The 17,200-nt window shown below is 42.0% G+C and overlaps 1 protein-coding gene across 1 annotated transcript in view; it reads right to left on the reverse strand.

Moving 5' to 3' along the window:
* The window catches only part of LOC144693710 (ubl carboxyl-terminal hydrolase 18-like), a 54,251-nt gene that overhangs the window by 20,039 nt on the left and 17,012 nt on the right, over positions 1–17,200 (reverse strand). The window contains exons 7-9 of the mRNA XM_078563635.1: positions 9,481–9,626; positions 7,310–7,389; positions 4,838–4,987 (exon numbers count right to left, since the gene is read on the reverse strand). Coding sequence (XP_078419761.1) covers positions 4,838–4,987; positions 7,310–7,389; positions 9,481–9,626 — 376 coding nt within the window. The remainder of the gene's footprint in view (positions 1–4,837; positions 4,988–7,309; positions 7,390–9,480; positions 9,627–17,200) is intronic.

Below are 17,200 nucleotides of genomic sequence, written 5' to 3' on the forward strand. Positions count from 1 at the left end.
CATTTGGTGCTGTCAAGTCTCAAGATAAAAAATGGTTTGTGACGATTGAAATGATGACTGCAGGAGAGTATCAGGTTAATGCGATGGCTCAGATAGACACTGGTGTTTTGTGCAACATCATGAATTTCACAGACCTGTGTGGCTTGCTCAAGGCAGTGACCTGAAACTGAGTCTGTCGAAGGTAAAGTTGAGGCTATATGATGTAACAATGCTCACCTCAAGGGGACAAACTAAGATGAGAGCCTATTAATGCAATGGGAAGAAAGAAGATCTACAGCTCCAGATAGTGGACACAGATATAAATCACCTTATCTCAGCTGAAACAAGTCAAAAGCTTAGACTGGTATCCCTCCATGTACCTGAAGAGATTTGCAGTATTTCCCATGGCACCAAGCCATTGACTGCTGAACAGATCCTGACAAATTACACAGGTCTTGTATGTCTTCCTGGTGAATATCACCTTGAAGTAGGAGAGAGTGTGCAACCAACTCAGCATCTTCTGACGAGAGTTCCAGCTGCCCTCAAGTTCAGCCTGAAATACAAAATAGAGGAGCTTGAAAAGATAGGAGTAATCAGAAAAGTGACAACTCCTACAGACTGGATTAGCAGCATGGTAACAGTGAAAAAAACCTGGAAAGCTGAGAATGTGCATAGACCCAAAGGGCCTCAATGGAGCCTTGAAGAGATCTTGGAAGTTCCCTTCCAAGCCACTCACCATCCTAATTTGGAAACACGTCACCATTCCTTCACTGTCACTGCAACAAATTCCTGGAACTTCCCCCCCAACAACACTGTGGGTGTACCTAAACTACATGGACTATAGGGGTTCAAGAAGTTCAGCTCACCATCTTCCCAAGGGCAATTAGAGCTGGGCAATAAATACTGGCCTAACCATCGACACCCACATCCCATGAATGAATGAAAAAAATTCCATGAATGAATGAAAAAAAACCTATCTAATACTGTCTGCATTGATACTCTTCTGGAGCAGTAGAAATGCCAAATGGCATGCAGAACCATCTGTACCTCCCAAATGGTGCTCAGACGTCACCATAAAACTGCTGCTTTCATCCAACCTCAGTTGCCACTATCCATCCTTCACATTTAGGGTAAAAACCTTTGCCTTGGCAAGTTGCGGCAAAATTTATTCAATGGTTGTCATGGGGTAGTGCGATCTCTTAAAGTCAATGATCTTCCAGGAGTGGAAGAGATCGGGGGTGATCTGTTAGTCTATGGATGTGGAGATAGGATGGAAGAAGCTATTGCAGATCACAATCAGAATCCAGTGAGGCCGCGAGAGAGAGTTCGCCAGGTGAACCTGTAGCTGAACAAGAAAAATACTGCACTGAAGATAACTGAAGTCACAAACATTGGTTATGTGTTGACAGTGAAAAGGCTTCGCCCTGATCCTGATAAGGTGCAAGCTGTAGCAGAGATGCAGCAACCAACAGATGTGAAGGCAGTGCAACGATTTGTTGGATTTGTGAACTAGCTAACAAAGTTCTTGCCCAAAGTCATCAGAGTGTGAACCTCTACACAAGCTCACTGCAAAGGATGTTCAGTGGTATTGGGGCACAGAACAAGACGACCATGGCCAGGATTTTCCGGTCATTGGGCAGGCTCGGCGGGGGCGAATCGGACCGCTGCCCGTGATCAGTTCCCGACTGCGATTTCATGCTGGCTGGCCAATTAACAGCCAGCCAGCGTGAATCACATGCTGCAGCGCTGCCTGTGTGGCGGGGGGGAGGAGGGCAAGCACATTAGTTCGCACATTAGGGTGCGCACAGTAAAAGCTCCCTGAGGCAGCTCCGTGCCTCAGGGAGCTGAAGATTTTTGAAAATAAAAAATAAAGAATTGAAAAATGTTAGAAACATGTCCCCTCATGTGACTCTGTCACATGAGCAGGGACATGTTATAAATTAATCTGAAAAGTTTTTATTTTTATTTATTCACTTATCGAAAGCTCACTCTGCCCGTCAATTAGGTTTCGCAAAAAATCCAAAGGCCGCCTGGCTAATTTGCCTGGGCTGGGCAGCCAAAATTTTAAAATTAATTCAAGGATGCTTGCCCGATGTCATCGCACATCATTTGATGCTTGTTTGGGTTGGGTGCGTACCCGTACGCCAAGCGCAATATTCTGCCCTATAAGACCATTGACGTAGGAGCAGAAGTAGGTCATTCGGCCAATCGAGTCTGTTCCGCCATTCAGTGAGATCATGGCTGATCTGATAATCCTCAATTCCACTTTCCTGCCTTTTTCCATAACCTTTGATTCCCTTACTGATTAAAAATCTGTCTATCTCAGCCTTCAATATACTTAACGACCTCTACAGCCCTCAGTGGGAAAGAATTCCACAGATTCACTACTATCTGAGAGGAGAAATTCCTCCTCATCTCTGTCTTAAATGGGTGACCCCTTACTCTGAGATTATGCCTTCTGGTCCTAGACTCTCCCATAAGAGGAAGCAACCTCTCAGCATCTACCCTGTCAAGCCTCCTAAGAATCTTATATGTTTCAATAAGGTCGCCTCTCATTCTTCTAAACTCCAATGAGTACAGGCCTAACCTACTCAACCTCTACTCGTAAGAAAATCCCTCCATACCCAGGATCAACCTAGTGAACCTTCTCTGGACTGCCTCCAATGCCAGTATATCTTTCCTTTGATAAGGGGACCAAAACTGTTCACAGTATTCTAGGTGTGGTCTAACTAGTGCCTTGTATAGTTTTAGCAAGACTGAAAGAAGCAGCTTTCATTCACATCAAACAGCTAGTGATGACAATACCAGTGCTGAGGTACTACAATGTCAGCGACAAGTCACCCTACAGTGTGATACCAGTGAAACAGGAATTGGAGTAACCCTCATGCAGCAAGGACAACCAGTTGTGTTTGCATCCAGAGCATTAATGCAAACTGAATGACGCCACACACAGATTGAGAAAGAGTGCCTGGCTATTGTCTTTGCTTGTGAGCATTTTAATCAGTACCTGTTTGGGAGAGACAAAGTGATGGTAGAGTCCGACCACAAACCACTTCAAAGCATCTTTCCCAAACCACTTCTATCTGTTCCAAAACGTCTGCAAAGGATGTTACTTCATTTGCAGAAATATCACTTGGAAGTGTAGTACAAACATGGGAAGCAGATGTACATCACCGACATGCTGTTGAGAGCGGCACTCCCTTTGGAGGAAGCTGCTGATGCTAGGATAGAGTGTGAAACCTTTCAAGTTCAACAAGAAGCAACACTGCAGCATGGTCTGGAAAACATCAAGCCAGCAGAGACAATCTCTCCAAGTGCTGCAGGAAGTAGATTCCTAGTGAGATCTCATTCAACGATTCCCTTTTGTATTGTGCCTTTTGCCTCCTGGTGTTCATTGATTTCTATGGCAAACAAGGCAAATCTCATCCATTTTACGCCTCCTTCACAAGGCAATTCTGCCAATAGGAGATTCCGTTTTTATTGTACATACTTAACCTGTTGTTTCTGTATTCATGGGTAAAGTTCAAACTGAAAAACAAACTTCATGTGGATACCTGTGTTAAAAATGAAGGACTTTATTGTTTTGAGTCACAGTTTATCTACTGGGTGTACCGCGTCCAGTTCTGGGTGCCATACCTGAAGGATGTGAAGGCATTGGGGAGAGTACAGAGGAGATTCATAAGAACATAAGAACTAGGAGCAGGAATAGGCAATTCAGCCCCTCGAGCCTGCCCCGCCATTCAATATCATCATGGCTGATCTCAATTCGGCCTCAACTCCAATTTCCCGCCCTCTTCCCATAACCTTTCAACCCGTTACAAATTAAAAATCTGATTCACCAAGAATGATTCCCAGGATGAAGAACTGTAGATTGGAGAGGTTGGGACTCTTTTCTTTAGAGAAAAGGCTGAGGGAAAATTTGGTAGAGGTATTCAAGATCCTGAGGGATATGGACAGGGTAAATAGTGAGAAACTGTTCCCACTCAAGAGAAATTCAAGAACTAGAGGGCACAGATTCAAAATAATTGGCAAAAGGAGTAAATTCGATGTGAGGAAAAACTTTTTCACCCAGAGGGTGGTTGGACTCTGGAACGAACTTTCTGAAAGGGTGGTGGAGGCAGGTTCGATCGAGGTATTCAAAAGGGAATTGGATTGCTACCTGAAAAGAATGTGCAAGTTTACTGGGATAAGGCAGGGGAGTGGGACTAGGTGGAATGCTTTTTCAGAGAGCCAGTGCAGACTCAATGGGCCGAATGGCCTCCTTCTGCGTTGTAAAGATACTGTGATTTTTGCCTGTGAAGATTATTAAAACTCAACCACAAGCTATTTCTTTGTTTTTTGAAAAGTTAATAATTTAAAGAGAAGGGGTTCACATTTTGAGATAATTGGATGTTTTTACAGCAATATGATTGGCATTACACAGTTTAGCTTTTCAGAGTGTCTGCAAAAGTATACTTAACTTTGTGCAAATACTGATTTTGTGATCCATGTGATCATTCCTAATGTCCAGATTTCAGAATTTATAGAAATTAGCAGCCAAATTCAGCCATCGATAATTCCCCCCATTTGCGACATGAAGCTTGGTTCTTGAACAACTTCCCAAGCTGTCTAGGCTCAGAAAAGCCATGCTAAATAAAAGCCAGTCAAAACTGGGGTTAGGATTTTGTTCTAATTCTAGTTATCAAATCAAACCATGAAGGAATTCTCTGTTCGGCTCCACACAAGAATAAATCCACATCCAACTCCATAAAGAAGAAAAATTTACTTATATGAATGAGAATGCTTCAGAGACTATTAAAGATTTATTACTCAAACATGTCATCTTTAATCCAAATGGGATTTGAAAAATAACACTTACTATACTCTTGTAACATTCCCCTGATGAAGGGTTGTAAAGCGAAAGAGGAATAGTCAGCATGTTTCCAGTCTGCATGAATTCATGTTGGCATTTTAAACACCTATTACATTCCTCAGTGTTTACCATATGGAGATATTTAACATATCCGATCTGTAGAGAAACAAATATAAAACATAGAAGAGTATTAATGTATTTCTTCTCTCTCAGCACCGGTGCAAACTTGGTGCCATGGCCCAGAATTTGTAGACAGTGGTAAAGTGACAGCAATCCCCATGGATCTCGAAGAAAGCTACCCTGAGAGATCTCACAATCTATGTGGTGAGAACTTCAACTCTCTTGCTAGGCAATTGATGGTAGCGTTCTTTAATGGGAGTTTCCACCATTAAGCCTGTGATGTCATCAAGTTACCCAAGCAGCCAATCACATTAAATAGTTTTTATTGACAGCAAATCAGGGGATGAAAAGCACTAAAACCAAATCACTTTTTTTTAATATACATAAAGGATAGGATTTTCCAGCCCCACCCATTGGCAGGATCTTCCAGTCCCGCCGAAGTCAACGGAGATTTGAATGGCTTGCCGCATCCGCTTGGGGGAGGCTGAAAAATCCCAGCCTAATGAATATTGGGCTTTACACATGGATTAATAAAGAGGCTGAAATATCATGATCAAGTTTTAATTTTTGTCATTAATTATTTTTAAAAAATCTACTTTAAAAAAAATTTAGTAATGAACTATAACGGAAAAACTTAAAGCATTCCACAAATGTAAAATTAGTTTTCCACAGCCACGTCAGCTTTTCAACAATAGTTCATACTTTGATCACCATTAATCACCTAGGGCCAGATCTTCCATTCAGCAGCAATGCTGGGGTGATCGTCACTGACTGTGAAGGTAATTACAACCCTCCCTTTTTCCATCTTTGCGGCCAGATCTTCCTGTTCTGGCTGCAGCAGCAATCCCTCGACACAGCTACCCACAGAGAACAGTGGCAAAGAGGAGCAACAGAGAGGTCACTCCCCTTTTTATGACATTAGCTGCCATGTTCAGTTAAGTTTTAAAAGGTCTTAAGGATTGTAGTGAGGGAGCTATGGGGGAGGGGGGGAGGGGGGCGGTGGGGGGCTGGAGTCGGGAACGGGTTGATCTCTATCAGAAACTAACAGCAGCACAATACTATGGCATCGCATAAGTAGCCTCTGACACTGAGCAGGTCAGGACTTCCGATGGGTCCCGGTGCAGACCAGCAACGAATGTCTCAATAATCGCCGCTGTTGGCATCGGAAGATCTGGCCTCTAGTTACACTTCACTGAACAAGGCTTAATTTCTTACTGGGTTTCCAACAGTGATATGAGAGCAGGAAACAGGAAGCTCTTATCAGATCAACTCATTTCACAAATTTCTGGCTGTAGGAGGTATGGTGGGGGGTGGGGGACGGTGGGAAGGCGATGGGAACTGGTGTTGAGGGAGGGAGTGGGTGGGTGCCATGGCACAGCCTGTAGCAGAGCTGTGAATGAGAAACTTCAACTTCAGGATTTCTGCATGAATCTGCTAGTGTGGTAAATCCTGAATTTGCAAATCAGTTTCAGTTTCACAAACTTGAGAATGTGCTATCTCTTTGCAAGGAATCATTGCTTGCAACATTATCTAATAAAATATTATTTTGAATAGAAGGGTATTGACCCTCTGTTAAGAGGCCTTGACAGATAAAGAAAACCTTTAGGCTTCTACTCTAATCACTATTGAGTGAAACCCACTAGAAAAGGACATTTGCCATAGTTGGCACTCCCGCCCCGCTCCACTTCCAGCATAACTTAAGTAATTTAATGATGCTCACTCATGAAGAATGCCATTTGGATGATATACTGGTGGACTGTCTATGACCTGTGGAACAGCACTCTAGTAAGATCATGTCTCTTTACCACAGCAGAGGAAACTTTGGAAAGAAAAACGATGCACATCTTCAGATTTGTTTTATTTGATCAGCCCCTACAACATAGTATAAATTCACAACACGTTCAAGCTTGCAACTTTATACAGGCCTGTGATATGATAGAAGAATAGTAAAAAGGCCAGTAATATATAATAATAATAGACAAGTAATCTAGAGACCCAGGCTAATGCTCTGGGACATGGGTTCAAATCCCACCGTGGCAGCTGGTGGATTTTGAATTAAGTTAATAAATCTAGAATATAAAGTTAGAGTCAGCAATGGTGACCATGAAGCTATCATCGATTGTCATAAAAACTCATCTGGTTCACCAATGCTCTTTAGGGAAGGAAACCTGCCATCCTGACCTGGTCTGACCTACATGTGACACCAGGGCCACACCAATGTGGTTGACTCTCAACTGCCCTCTGAAATGGCCACTCAGTTCAAGGCCAATTAGGAATGGCCAACAAATGCTGGCCTTTCCAGTGACACCCATATCCCATGGAAGAAGAAAAGAAAGGATTTTTTTTTCCTATACTTACAAAATCTGGCTCCTTCAACTGATTTAGTAACAGAAGAAAGAGGGAACGAAAAAGCTCTTCAGCATCCAGCTGAATCCCCACTATAAAATAAATGCAGAAATAAAACAATTTACACACTTGGGAATACTACGCATTCATTGCACAAATATGACTGGACCCTATGAAAATTACTATATCCTATAAAAAGTAATACACTCATTAAGATTTTAACCTAGCAATAAGGCTGAAGGAGTTGGTGGCGGCATAGTGATATTATCACTGGACTAGTATCCCAGAGACCCAAGATAATCCTCTCAGCACCCAGGTTCAAATCCCACCATGGCAGATGGTGAAAATTGAATCCAATAAAAATCTGGAATTAAAAGTCTGATGATGATCATGAAACCATTGCTGTTTGTCATTAAAAGCCATCCAGTTCACTAATGCCCCTTTAGGGGAATAAATCGCCTGGCCTATGTGTGATATGGTTGACTCTTAAATGCCTTCTGAACAAGGGTTATTAGGGATGGACAATAAATGCTGGCCTAGCCAGTGATGCCCACATCCCATGAACAAATAATTAATCCAGAATTTTCTGTCTTCTCTGTAATGCATATTGGGTATAGTTAGACAGCTTTAGTTAAGCCTTTTCTTTGAATACTGATGTCTTGCTTAGTTGTTTCATAACATAATTCAGAAGGGGAGCAGTGTGTTGTCCAAAGTGGTGTATGTTATATACATGCTATTTGTTAAGGTTTTTAAACTCACTTGCTGATATAGATCATATTATGCTAAATTTTCTCTTCAATGTTTATAATCTTGGTAAACAATACCATCTAGAACTACTTAAACATATGAATACAGTGCATTAAAGGTGATCTGTAGATATCTAAATTGCTATATAAGATACAAAAGGCTATTGTTCATTTGCTACAGCTTCCCAGTTCTCCATTCTCTTATGTTAAAAAATGGTTAGACACAGTGGCAGCCTGGGAGCAGATTCAGAACATATAAATTATGTTCAGTGAGTATATGATGTTCCACTCCAGCCAAATGCATGAACAAGGATGGTGAAGGTTTGGTTGTGCATCAGTTCAATGAGCAGTGAAAATTAGCACATAGTTTCAGGCCATGATTTCTCACAGGGTCTCCTGAATCCCAGTTGATCCATTGGCAAGGAATTGGGTTTTCTTAAGATGGATAGAAAATCAGAAAACAAGTGAATGTGGAATTCTCAGAGACTTTCCCAGGGTGAGGTTTGCCTGACCCTCAAACTGGAGAATAATGTGCCAAGGGACGTAATCAAAGGTTAAAAATTTCGCTTCTTTATGACTCTTCGTAAAACCTAACTCTTTGACCAAGCTTTTGGTCATCTGCCCTAATATCTTGTTAAGTGGGTCAGTTTCATATTTTGGTTTATAATATCCCTATGAAGTGCCTTGAGACTTTGTGCTACATTGAAGTCACTATTGAAATGCAAGTTGTTAATGAACAGAGATGATAGGCTGAGATTAGAAATTTAGTAAATGGAGAATTGTGTGTTTGAGAGCTGGGGTGGGGAGTAATGGGGGTGGAGGAGGTGGGAGTCTGGACAGCACTAACTTGCCCTTAGATGCCTCCACACAACATATTAGTATAGCAGTGTGCTTCAGACATTATTCCAAACAAAACGTTATTATTGGTATTAACTGATGAACCTGAATTATCTCATTTATTTTCAGATTCTAAACTGACCCCATTAGATTTTCAGGGAAGATAGTGGCTTAGTGGTAATGTCACTGGACTAGTGATCCAGAGACCCAGGCTAATATTCTCAGGGCAGGGGTTCAAATCCCACCATAGCAGCTGGTGGAGTTTAAATTCAATTAATAAATCTAGAATAGTTTCAGTTAATTATGCCATGAAACTACCATTGATTGTTGTAAAAACCCATCTGGTTCACTCATGTCCTTTAGGGAAGGAAATCTGCCATCTGAGCTGGACTGACCTACATGTAACTGTAGATCCACACCAATGTGGTTGACTCTGAAATGACCAAGCAAGTCACTCAGTTCAAGGGAAATTAGGGGTGGCCAACAAATGCTGGCCTTATCAGTGGCGGCCACATCCCAAGAAAGAATATTTTTGCACATTCCTTGTTCAACAGGTAAAGTCAAGCTAAATATCCAAACTGAAACTGGTAGTATACTTACCATTAATACGGTTTAACATCAAGCACCGAATAAAATTATCAGGTGACACAGGTCTTTGGGTCCTGGAATTGAGGTTCTCGAACACTTTGTTAAGCTGATATGGGATGTGGTAACTGGCTTTTGTCAGAATGCCTTTCTGTTGACACCTATAGCAAGAGAACAAAATAAATGTATACCCCTAAATGCCAAACAATGGATTGTGTTCAATGTAAGGAATGGGAGGGTCTAAAATAAAACTGAGAGACCACAGCATCTTTGGTGAAAAGTGTATGATTCAACTCAGCCATGGTCTGCTTTGTGTCAGTACTTTCGGTCAGGTCATAAACTAGGAGCGATCACAAAGAAATTTGGCCCTTTAGGTCTCGAAATATTTTACATTAAATAGTTTCTGTCGCTTAAAATTTTAATTTCCTTTATACTCAGTTTCTTTGCATCATGAATAAACAAGATGAAGATCCTTATCAGTCACTTTACAACTTTACTAAGTACTACACAAGTGCCACCAGCAACCATAGGTAATTAGTCTTTTCAATTTATTTTCCTTCCCTTTGCAGATGTGCTTTGTTTCTCTTCTGCTGTACTCAATGGCGCAGTGTGATTAGGGAACACAGTATGTAGTGGATCGAGAGTGTAAACTCCATCCTACCAATCAATTTATTTCCCTCTCTAATTACCTCCTGTCCTCAAAGGTTTTGAATCATGCCATGGTACGGTTGCACAGGTGCTAGCTGCCCTCTAGCTCTGCGCCCAACTGGTCTTTCTTGTATGAGCCCAGATGCTGACCATGACATGCATCACAGTTGAGCATGATCCTACAGTTGAGCATGATCCTTCAGCCAACCATGATCCTTCAGCCAACCAACATCCACATACATAACCACGGCAATAATGAATTTAGACTTGCTTGCTTTTTTCCTCCCTAGGTCAAGGAATCTGAGTGTAGTGCCTTTACTATAACCTGACTGAGCTTGGCTACTGCAGAACCTAGAAATTACATATTGGACATTGCTAGTCTGTACTAGATGGCATGTTTGCCAACTAAACAATTGTGGGAACTCTTTGTATCTCACTACATTATTCAACATATTAGGCTATTCCCTTCCATTTATTAAATAATTGCTGATTCAAAGAAGTAGTGAACACAATTTGAGCATAAAATTAAACATTGGATTCATTTTAATATGTTTTTTAAATTATGGAATCATGAATTTTTATCATGATCTATGATTCAAAATCTCTAACTCAGAAGTGAATTAGAAACTGACATGAAATCTCTAGTATTACTTTTTAATACCAGTAGGTGCCACTGCTGCCCAGCAACTGGTAAAACCGGAGCATGTTGCCTCAGTTGACAATCAAGTTTATCATTAGTATATATTTCTGAAACCAGCATCAATGTGACCTTCAAGTAATGCACAATAGACAAAAGTATCAGCAAACACTCCATTGATGGCTGGAATGTACCTCGACTCCATTTACCTGCCTTTGTTCTGAATCCCTTGATACTCTTCATAAAAGTTGATCAATTTCAGTCTTGAAAGTTTAACTTGACTCAGTATTCATAGCTTTTTGGGAGAGTTTAAAATTGCCACAAGCATCTGGTTAAAAAAAAAAGTGCTTCCTGATTTTAAGATTTAATTTCTAAAATGATATCCTCTTGTTCTGGATCTGTCCCACCAGAGGAAATAGTTTTTCTATATCTACCCCATTGAACCCCTTTATCATTTTTCATCCCTTAATTAGATTAAGAATGAAGGGATTACAAACCAGGTTCATACAACCTAACTTCATAATTTCACCTCCTAAATTCTGGTATCACTCTGAAGAATGCAGGTTGCACCCACGCCAAGGTCAATGCATTTCACAAGCCCGCGATACTCCCATCATATCAATCACCATTAAGGACACCTCTGATCACTTCCTTTTATCACTCTCCATGCACATCCTCTTCTTTGTATCCAGCCTAATTCCTTCTGTCTTGATTCTATACCCATTAAACAGCTGATCACAAACTTCCTCTCCTGGCCTTCTTGTTAGCTGATATTGTTAATGGTTCTCTCCCTTCAGGTGTGTCTTTCACATCTGCCGTCATCACCTAGAACTACAGAATTGTTATGGTGCAGAAGGAGGCCATTTGGTCCCTCGTGTCTGCACCAGCTCTGAATGAGCCACTCATTTAATACTATTCCCTCGCCTTCTCCCTGTAACGCTGCACATTCTTCCCTTTCAGGTAACAGTGTAATTCCCTTTTGAATGCTTCAATTGAACCTGCCTCCCCCACACTCTCAGGCTGTGCATTCCAGACCCTGACCACTCACTGCAAGGAAAAGCTTTTCCTCATTTCACTTTTGCTTCTTTTACCAATTATTTCAAAACTGTGCCCTCTGGTTCTCGATCATTTCACAATTGGGAACAGTTTCTCCCTATCTACTCTGTCCAGACCCTTCATGATTTTGAATACTACTATCACATCACCTCTCGGCCTTCTTTTCTCTAAGGAAAACAACTTCTCCAATCTATCTTTGTAACTGAAGTTCCTCGTCCCTGAAACCATTCTCATGAATCTTTTCTGTGCCCTCTCTAATACCTTTACATTCTTCCTAAAGTGCAGCACCCAGAACTGCACACAATTCTCTAGCTGAGACCAAACTAGTGACTTATGCAAGCTCAACATAGCCTCCTTACTCTTGCACTGTATGCCCCTATTAACAAAACCCAGGATACTGTATACTTTGTTAACCACTCTCTCAACCTGTCCTGCCACCTTCAATGGCTTATGAACATATACCCCCAGGTCCCTCTGCTCCTGCACCCACTTTGGAGTTGTACCCTTTATTTTATATTGTCTCTGTGTTCTTTCTACCAAAATAAATCACTTCACGTTTCTCTGCATTGACCCTCATTTGTTATCTGTCCATCCATTCCCCAACTTGTCTATGTCCTATTGAAGTTCTGCACTGTCCTTCTCACAGTTCACAATGCTTCCAAGTTTTGAATCATGCATAAACTTTGAAATTGTGACCTGTACGCCAAGGTCTAGGTCTAGGTCATAAATAATAATAATAATAATAAATGATGTAGAAACAGAAAATGCTGCAAAAACTCAGCAGGTCTGGCTCATCTATGTCTAGGTCACCCTATCAAAAATCCAACACTTGACCTCACTGTCACTGCAAACTACCATGCTATCTCAAACTTCCCTTTCCTCTTCAAAGCCCTTGAACATATTGTTCTTCCCAAACACGTTCCCATCTTTCTTAAAATTCCATGTTTGAATCAGGTTTCTGCCCCTGCCACAGTACTGAAACAGTTCTTATCAAAATCACAAATGACATCCTACGTATTGTGACAAAGGTAAACTTTCCCTCCTTGTCCTTCTTGACCTGTCTGCAACCTTTGGCACAGTTGAGCACACCATCATCCTCCAACACCTCTCCACTATCATCCAGCTGAGTGGAACTATTCTCACCTGGTTCCATTTTTATCACTCTCATCAGAGCCAGAGATTCACTTGCAATGGCTTCTCTTGCTGTACCCACACATTTACCTCTGGTAGCCCCCAGGAGTCTACCCTTGATCTCCTCCTATTTCTTTTCTACATGCTGCTCCATGGGATAGGGTTAGTTTTCACATGCACACTGACAACACCCAGCTCTACCTCACCACGGCCTTCCTCGGCTCCTCCACTGTTGCTGAATTATCAAACTTCTTATCTGACATCGAGTAGTGGATGTGCAGAAATTTCCTCCAATTAAATACTGAAAAGACTGAAGCCATTGTTTTCATTTCCCCCAGACTCCAACCCCTAGCCGTCAACTCCATCTGTCTCCCTGGTAACAGTCTGAGATTAAGCCAGTCTGAGCACAACCTCGGTGTCACGTTTGATCCTGAGTTGAAATCTGACCTCATATTTGTGCCATCACTAAGACCACGTATTTCCACCTCCATAACATCACCTGATCTTGTCTCTGTCTCACCTCATCTGCTGCTGAAACCATCATTCATGCCTTTGTTACCTCTATACTCCTGGCCAGCTTCCTACATTCTACCCTCTATAAACTTGAAGTCACCCAAAAGTCTGTTGACTGTGCCTTAACTCGCAGCAATTCCTTTTCCCCTATCACCCCTAAGCTAGTTGACCTATATTGACTTTCGGTCAAGCAATGTCTTGACTTTAAAATTCTCATCCTTGTTTTCAAATCCTTCCATGGCTTCACCCCTCCCTATCTCTGTAATTTCCTCCAATTCCACTGCCCTCCAAGATATCTGCATACCTCTAATTCTGGTGCTCTGCATCCTCAATTTCAACCTCTCCACTATGGGTGGTTGTGCCTTCAGTTGCCCCAAGTTCTAGAATACCCCCCCTTCACGTCTCCACCTCTCTTTCATCCTTTAAAGACACTCCTCCTTAAACCTACCGGTTTGATCAAGCTTTTGGTCATCTGATCTAATGTGGCTTGATGTCATACTTTTTCTGATAATACTCCTGTGAAGCACCTTGGAATGTCTCATGATGTTAAAGGTGCTATATAAATAAAAGTTGCTGTTGTATCTGCTTTTGGGGGAAAAAAAACTCCCCATAATACGCTTAAAATTACACTTTCAACATCCCAACTGTCTGGTCTCTGGCCCTCTGTTGAACACAATCCTGCAGCTACTGATTTGTTCAACAATACCCTCACCATCTTTTGTTGCCCTGTCCCATTAAAAGCACTACCTTCTATCACCCTGGCCATTCCCTCACACAGCACCCATCTTCACCCTTAAGGGCAAGGGACATTGAATGAACATGGTGGACAACTGATTTAGCTATTCATCGCTGGATCACATAAAGCACTCTTTCATTCTGCTCCCATCTGTCATTGCTGCTTAATATTCCAGGTCTATTCTAGAATGCAAAGATAACCCCTAGCTTCTTTTCTCAACTGCAAACCATCTTGTTAAAACCCTCTCCCCTGACACTCACCTCCAACAACAAATGCAAGAAGCTCATAAACCTATTTTGTCCCTAAGATTGAGTGCACAAGATCTGCCTCTGCTGCTTTCCTCCCTTCCACAAGCCCACCAAGACTAACTTTCTCTATAGCTCCCCCTGCTCTCGTCCTGAATTCACATTTTTCTCTAGTTTCTTTCCTGTCTCTCCTCATATCCTCTCTGAGCTCACCTTGCCCATGAGACCCACCTCCTGTTCCCCTGGCCTATTCCAATTAAGTTTCTGACCACCCAACTTCCTTTCCTAGCCCCAATGTTAGCCAATATTGTTAACGACTCTGTCTTCAGGTGTTGTCCCTCTCGCCTTTAAATCTGCTGTCATCATTTATTCTCCTCAAAAGCTAACTCTTTACCCATTGCCCTTGCAAACTACCAATCCAAATCTAACCTTCCACTCCTCTCTGAAATCATTGAACACGCCGTGAGCTCCCAAACCCGTGCCCGTCTTTCCTGGAACTTCATGTTTGAATCTCTGCCACAATACAGAACCTGCTTTTATCAAAGTCATAAATGACATCCTTGTGACAAGGGTAAACTTTCCCTCTTCATTCTTCTCGACCCGTCTGCAGCCTTTAACACAGGTGACCACACCATCCTCCTCCAAGGCCTCTCCACTGCTGTCCAGCTGGGTGGGACTGTTCTCACCTGCTTCCCTTCTTATCTAACAGTAACCAGAGGGTCACTTGAAATGGCTTCTCTTCGTGTTCCCACACCTTTACATCCCTAAGGAATCTATCCTTGGAGCTCTTCTGTTTCTCATCTACATGCTGCCCTTTGGTAACATCATCAGCAAACACAGTATCGCGTTTCACAATATGCTGACGATACCCAGCTCTACTTTAATGGTTGGTTGATTATATTGTTAAAAATACACAGGTGATGGGCATTGTTTAGTTACGGACTGAGAGCACATACAAAGAGAGTCAGGAGGTGTCAGCTGTGGCTCAGTTCATAGCACCCTCACCTTTGAATCAGAAGGTTGTGGGTTCATGTCCCACTCCCGGAAACCAAGAACTGTGAATGTACTCAAAAGAGTTACAATCTGTGACTGTTGATAACTCGAAAGAGTTACAAAGAGAGTCAGGAGGTGTCAGCTGTGGCTCAGTTCATAGCACCCTCACCTTTGAATCAGAAGGTTGTGGGTTCATGTCCCACTCCTGGAAACCAAGAACTGTGAATGTACTCGAAAGAGTTACATGCGATCTGTTGATAACTCGAAAGAGTTACAAAGAGAGTCAGTTGGGGAAGTGGTGGCATAGTGATAATGTCACTAGACTAGGAACCCAGATGCCCAGGCTAAATCTCTGTGAACTGGGGTTCAAATTCTATCATGTCAGCTTATGTAATTTGAATTTAGAAGCAGCCAGCTGTGGCTCAGTGGGTAGTAATCTTATCTCAGAATCGTATGAATGTGGGTTCAATTTACAGCATAAGATTACCCTGTGGCGGTGGCCAAGTGATTAAGGTGCTGGATTTGAAATGCATTAAGGTTTCCCCGTGCACGTTTGAATCTTGTGGGTGTGTTTCTCATCATCTCTGCTTTCACATGAAGATGGTGGCCAAGTGGTAACAGCGGGCAGTTGAAGGGGTCATTTGGCCCAACTGTCTGCCCCTCTTCTATGGCTATATTGGTGCCCGGATATCCCTGGCTAGGGAGCACAGAGTGTCTACTGTTACACTTCAGGCCTTCTGTGACCAGTGGGTACTGCAGGGGCTGGAGTGCTTCACCAGCCATAGGTACATTAAAACAAATTTAGCAAATTAAATTAAAGTTTTGTCTTTTTGTTACAGTGCCCCTTTAAGGGACTTTTAGCTTGTTTGTTAGTTAATTTGTTAATTAGTTTATTCTTATTGGTTACTCAAGTGTATAAAGAGAGTGTTTAAGTTTTGTTTTTATTACAGTGCCCCTTTAAGGGGCTGTTAACTCATTAATTTGTTTAGTAGTTAATTTGAAATAACGGTTCTTGACTAGTAATCCAGAGGCCCTGGCTAATGCTTTGGGGTCATGGGTTCAAGTCCCACCAAGGCAGCTGCTGAATTTAAAATTCAGTTAATAAATTTGGAATTAAAAGCCAGTCTCAGTATTGGTGATCATGAAACTATCATCGATTGTTGTAAAATCCATCTGGTTCACCAATGTCCTGTAGAAAAGGAAATCTGCCATCTGTACCCGGTCTGGCGGAAATGTAACTCCAGTCGCACAGCATTGTGGTTGACTCTTACCTGCCCTCTGCAATTCCTGAGCATGCCACTCTGTTCAAGAGCAATTAGGAACAGGCAAGAGATGGCGGCCTTGCCAGTGATGCCTGCATTCCATGAAAGAACATAAAGAGAGTCAGGGTATCACAGAGGCTGAAGTGCATCATCGGCCCTGGAAGTTATTAAGCTTCCTTTGAAAAGTATGTCTTTTGTTACAGTGCCCCATTAATGAGATAATTAGGTTATATTTTGATTATTGGTTTCAGAAGGGCATATAAAGGGTACCACAGGGGCTGGAGTGTATCATAGGACCCAGGAACATTATTTTCATTTAATTTCATATGGTTTTTTAAATTGGTAATTAAAAGAGCTTATAAACAGAGTCAGGTGATGTCAACTGTGGCTCAGTTGGTAGCACCTTTGCTTTCGAGTCAGAAGATTGTGTGCTCAAGTCACACTTCAAAGTAAATATCAACACTGACACTCTAGCGCGGTACTGAGGGAGAGCTGCACTGTTGGAGGTGCCATC

Source organism: Cetorhinus maximus, chromosome 19 (genome assembly GCF_964194155.1).
Source record: "Cetorhinus maximus chromosome 19, sCetMax3.hap1.1, whole genome shotgun sequence".
Lineage (NCBI taxonomy): Eukaryota > Metazoa > Chordata > Chondrichthyes > Lamniformes > Cetorhinidae > Cetorhinus > Cetorhinus maximus.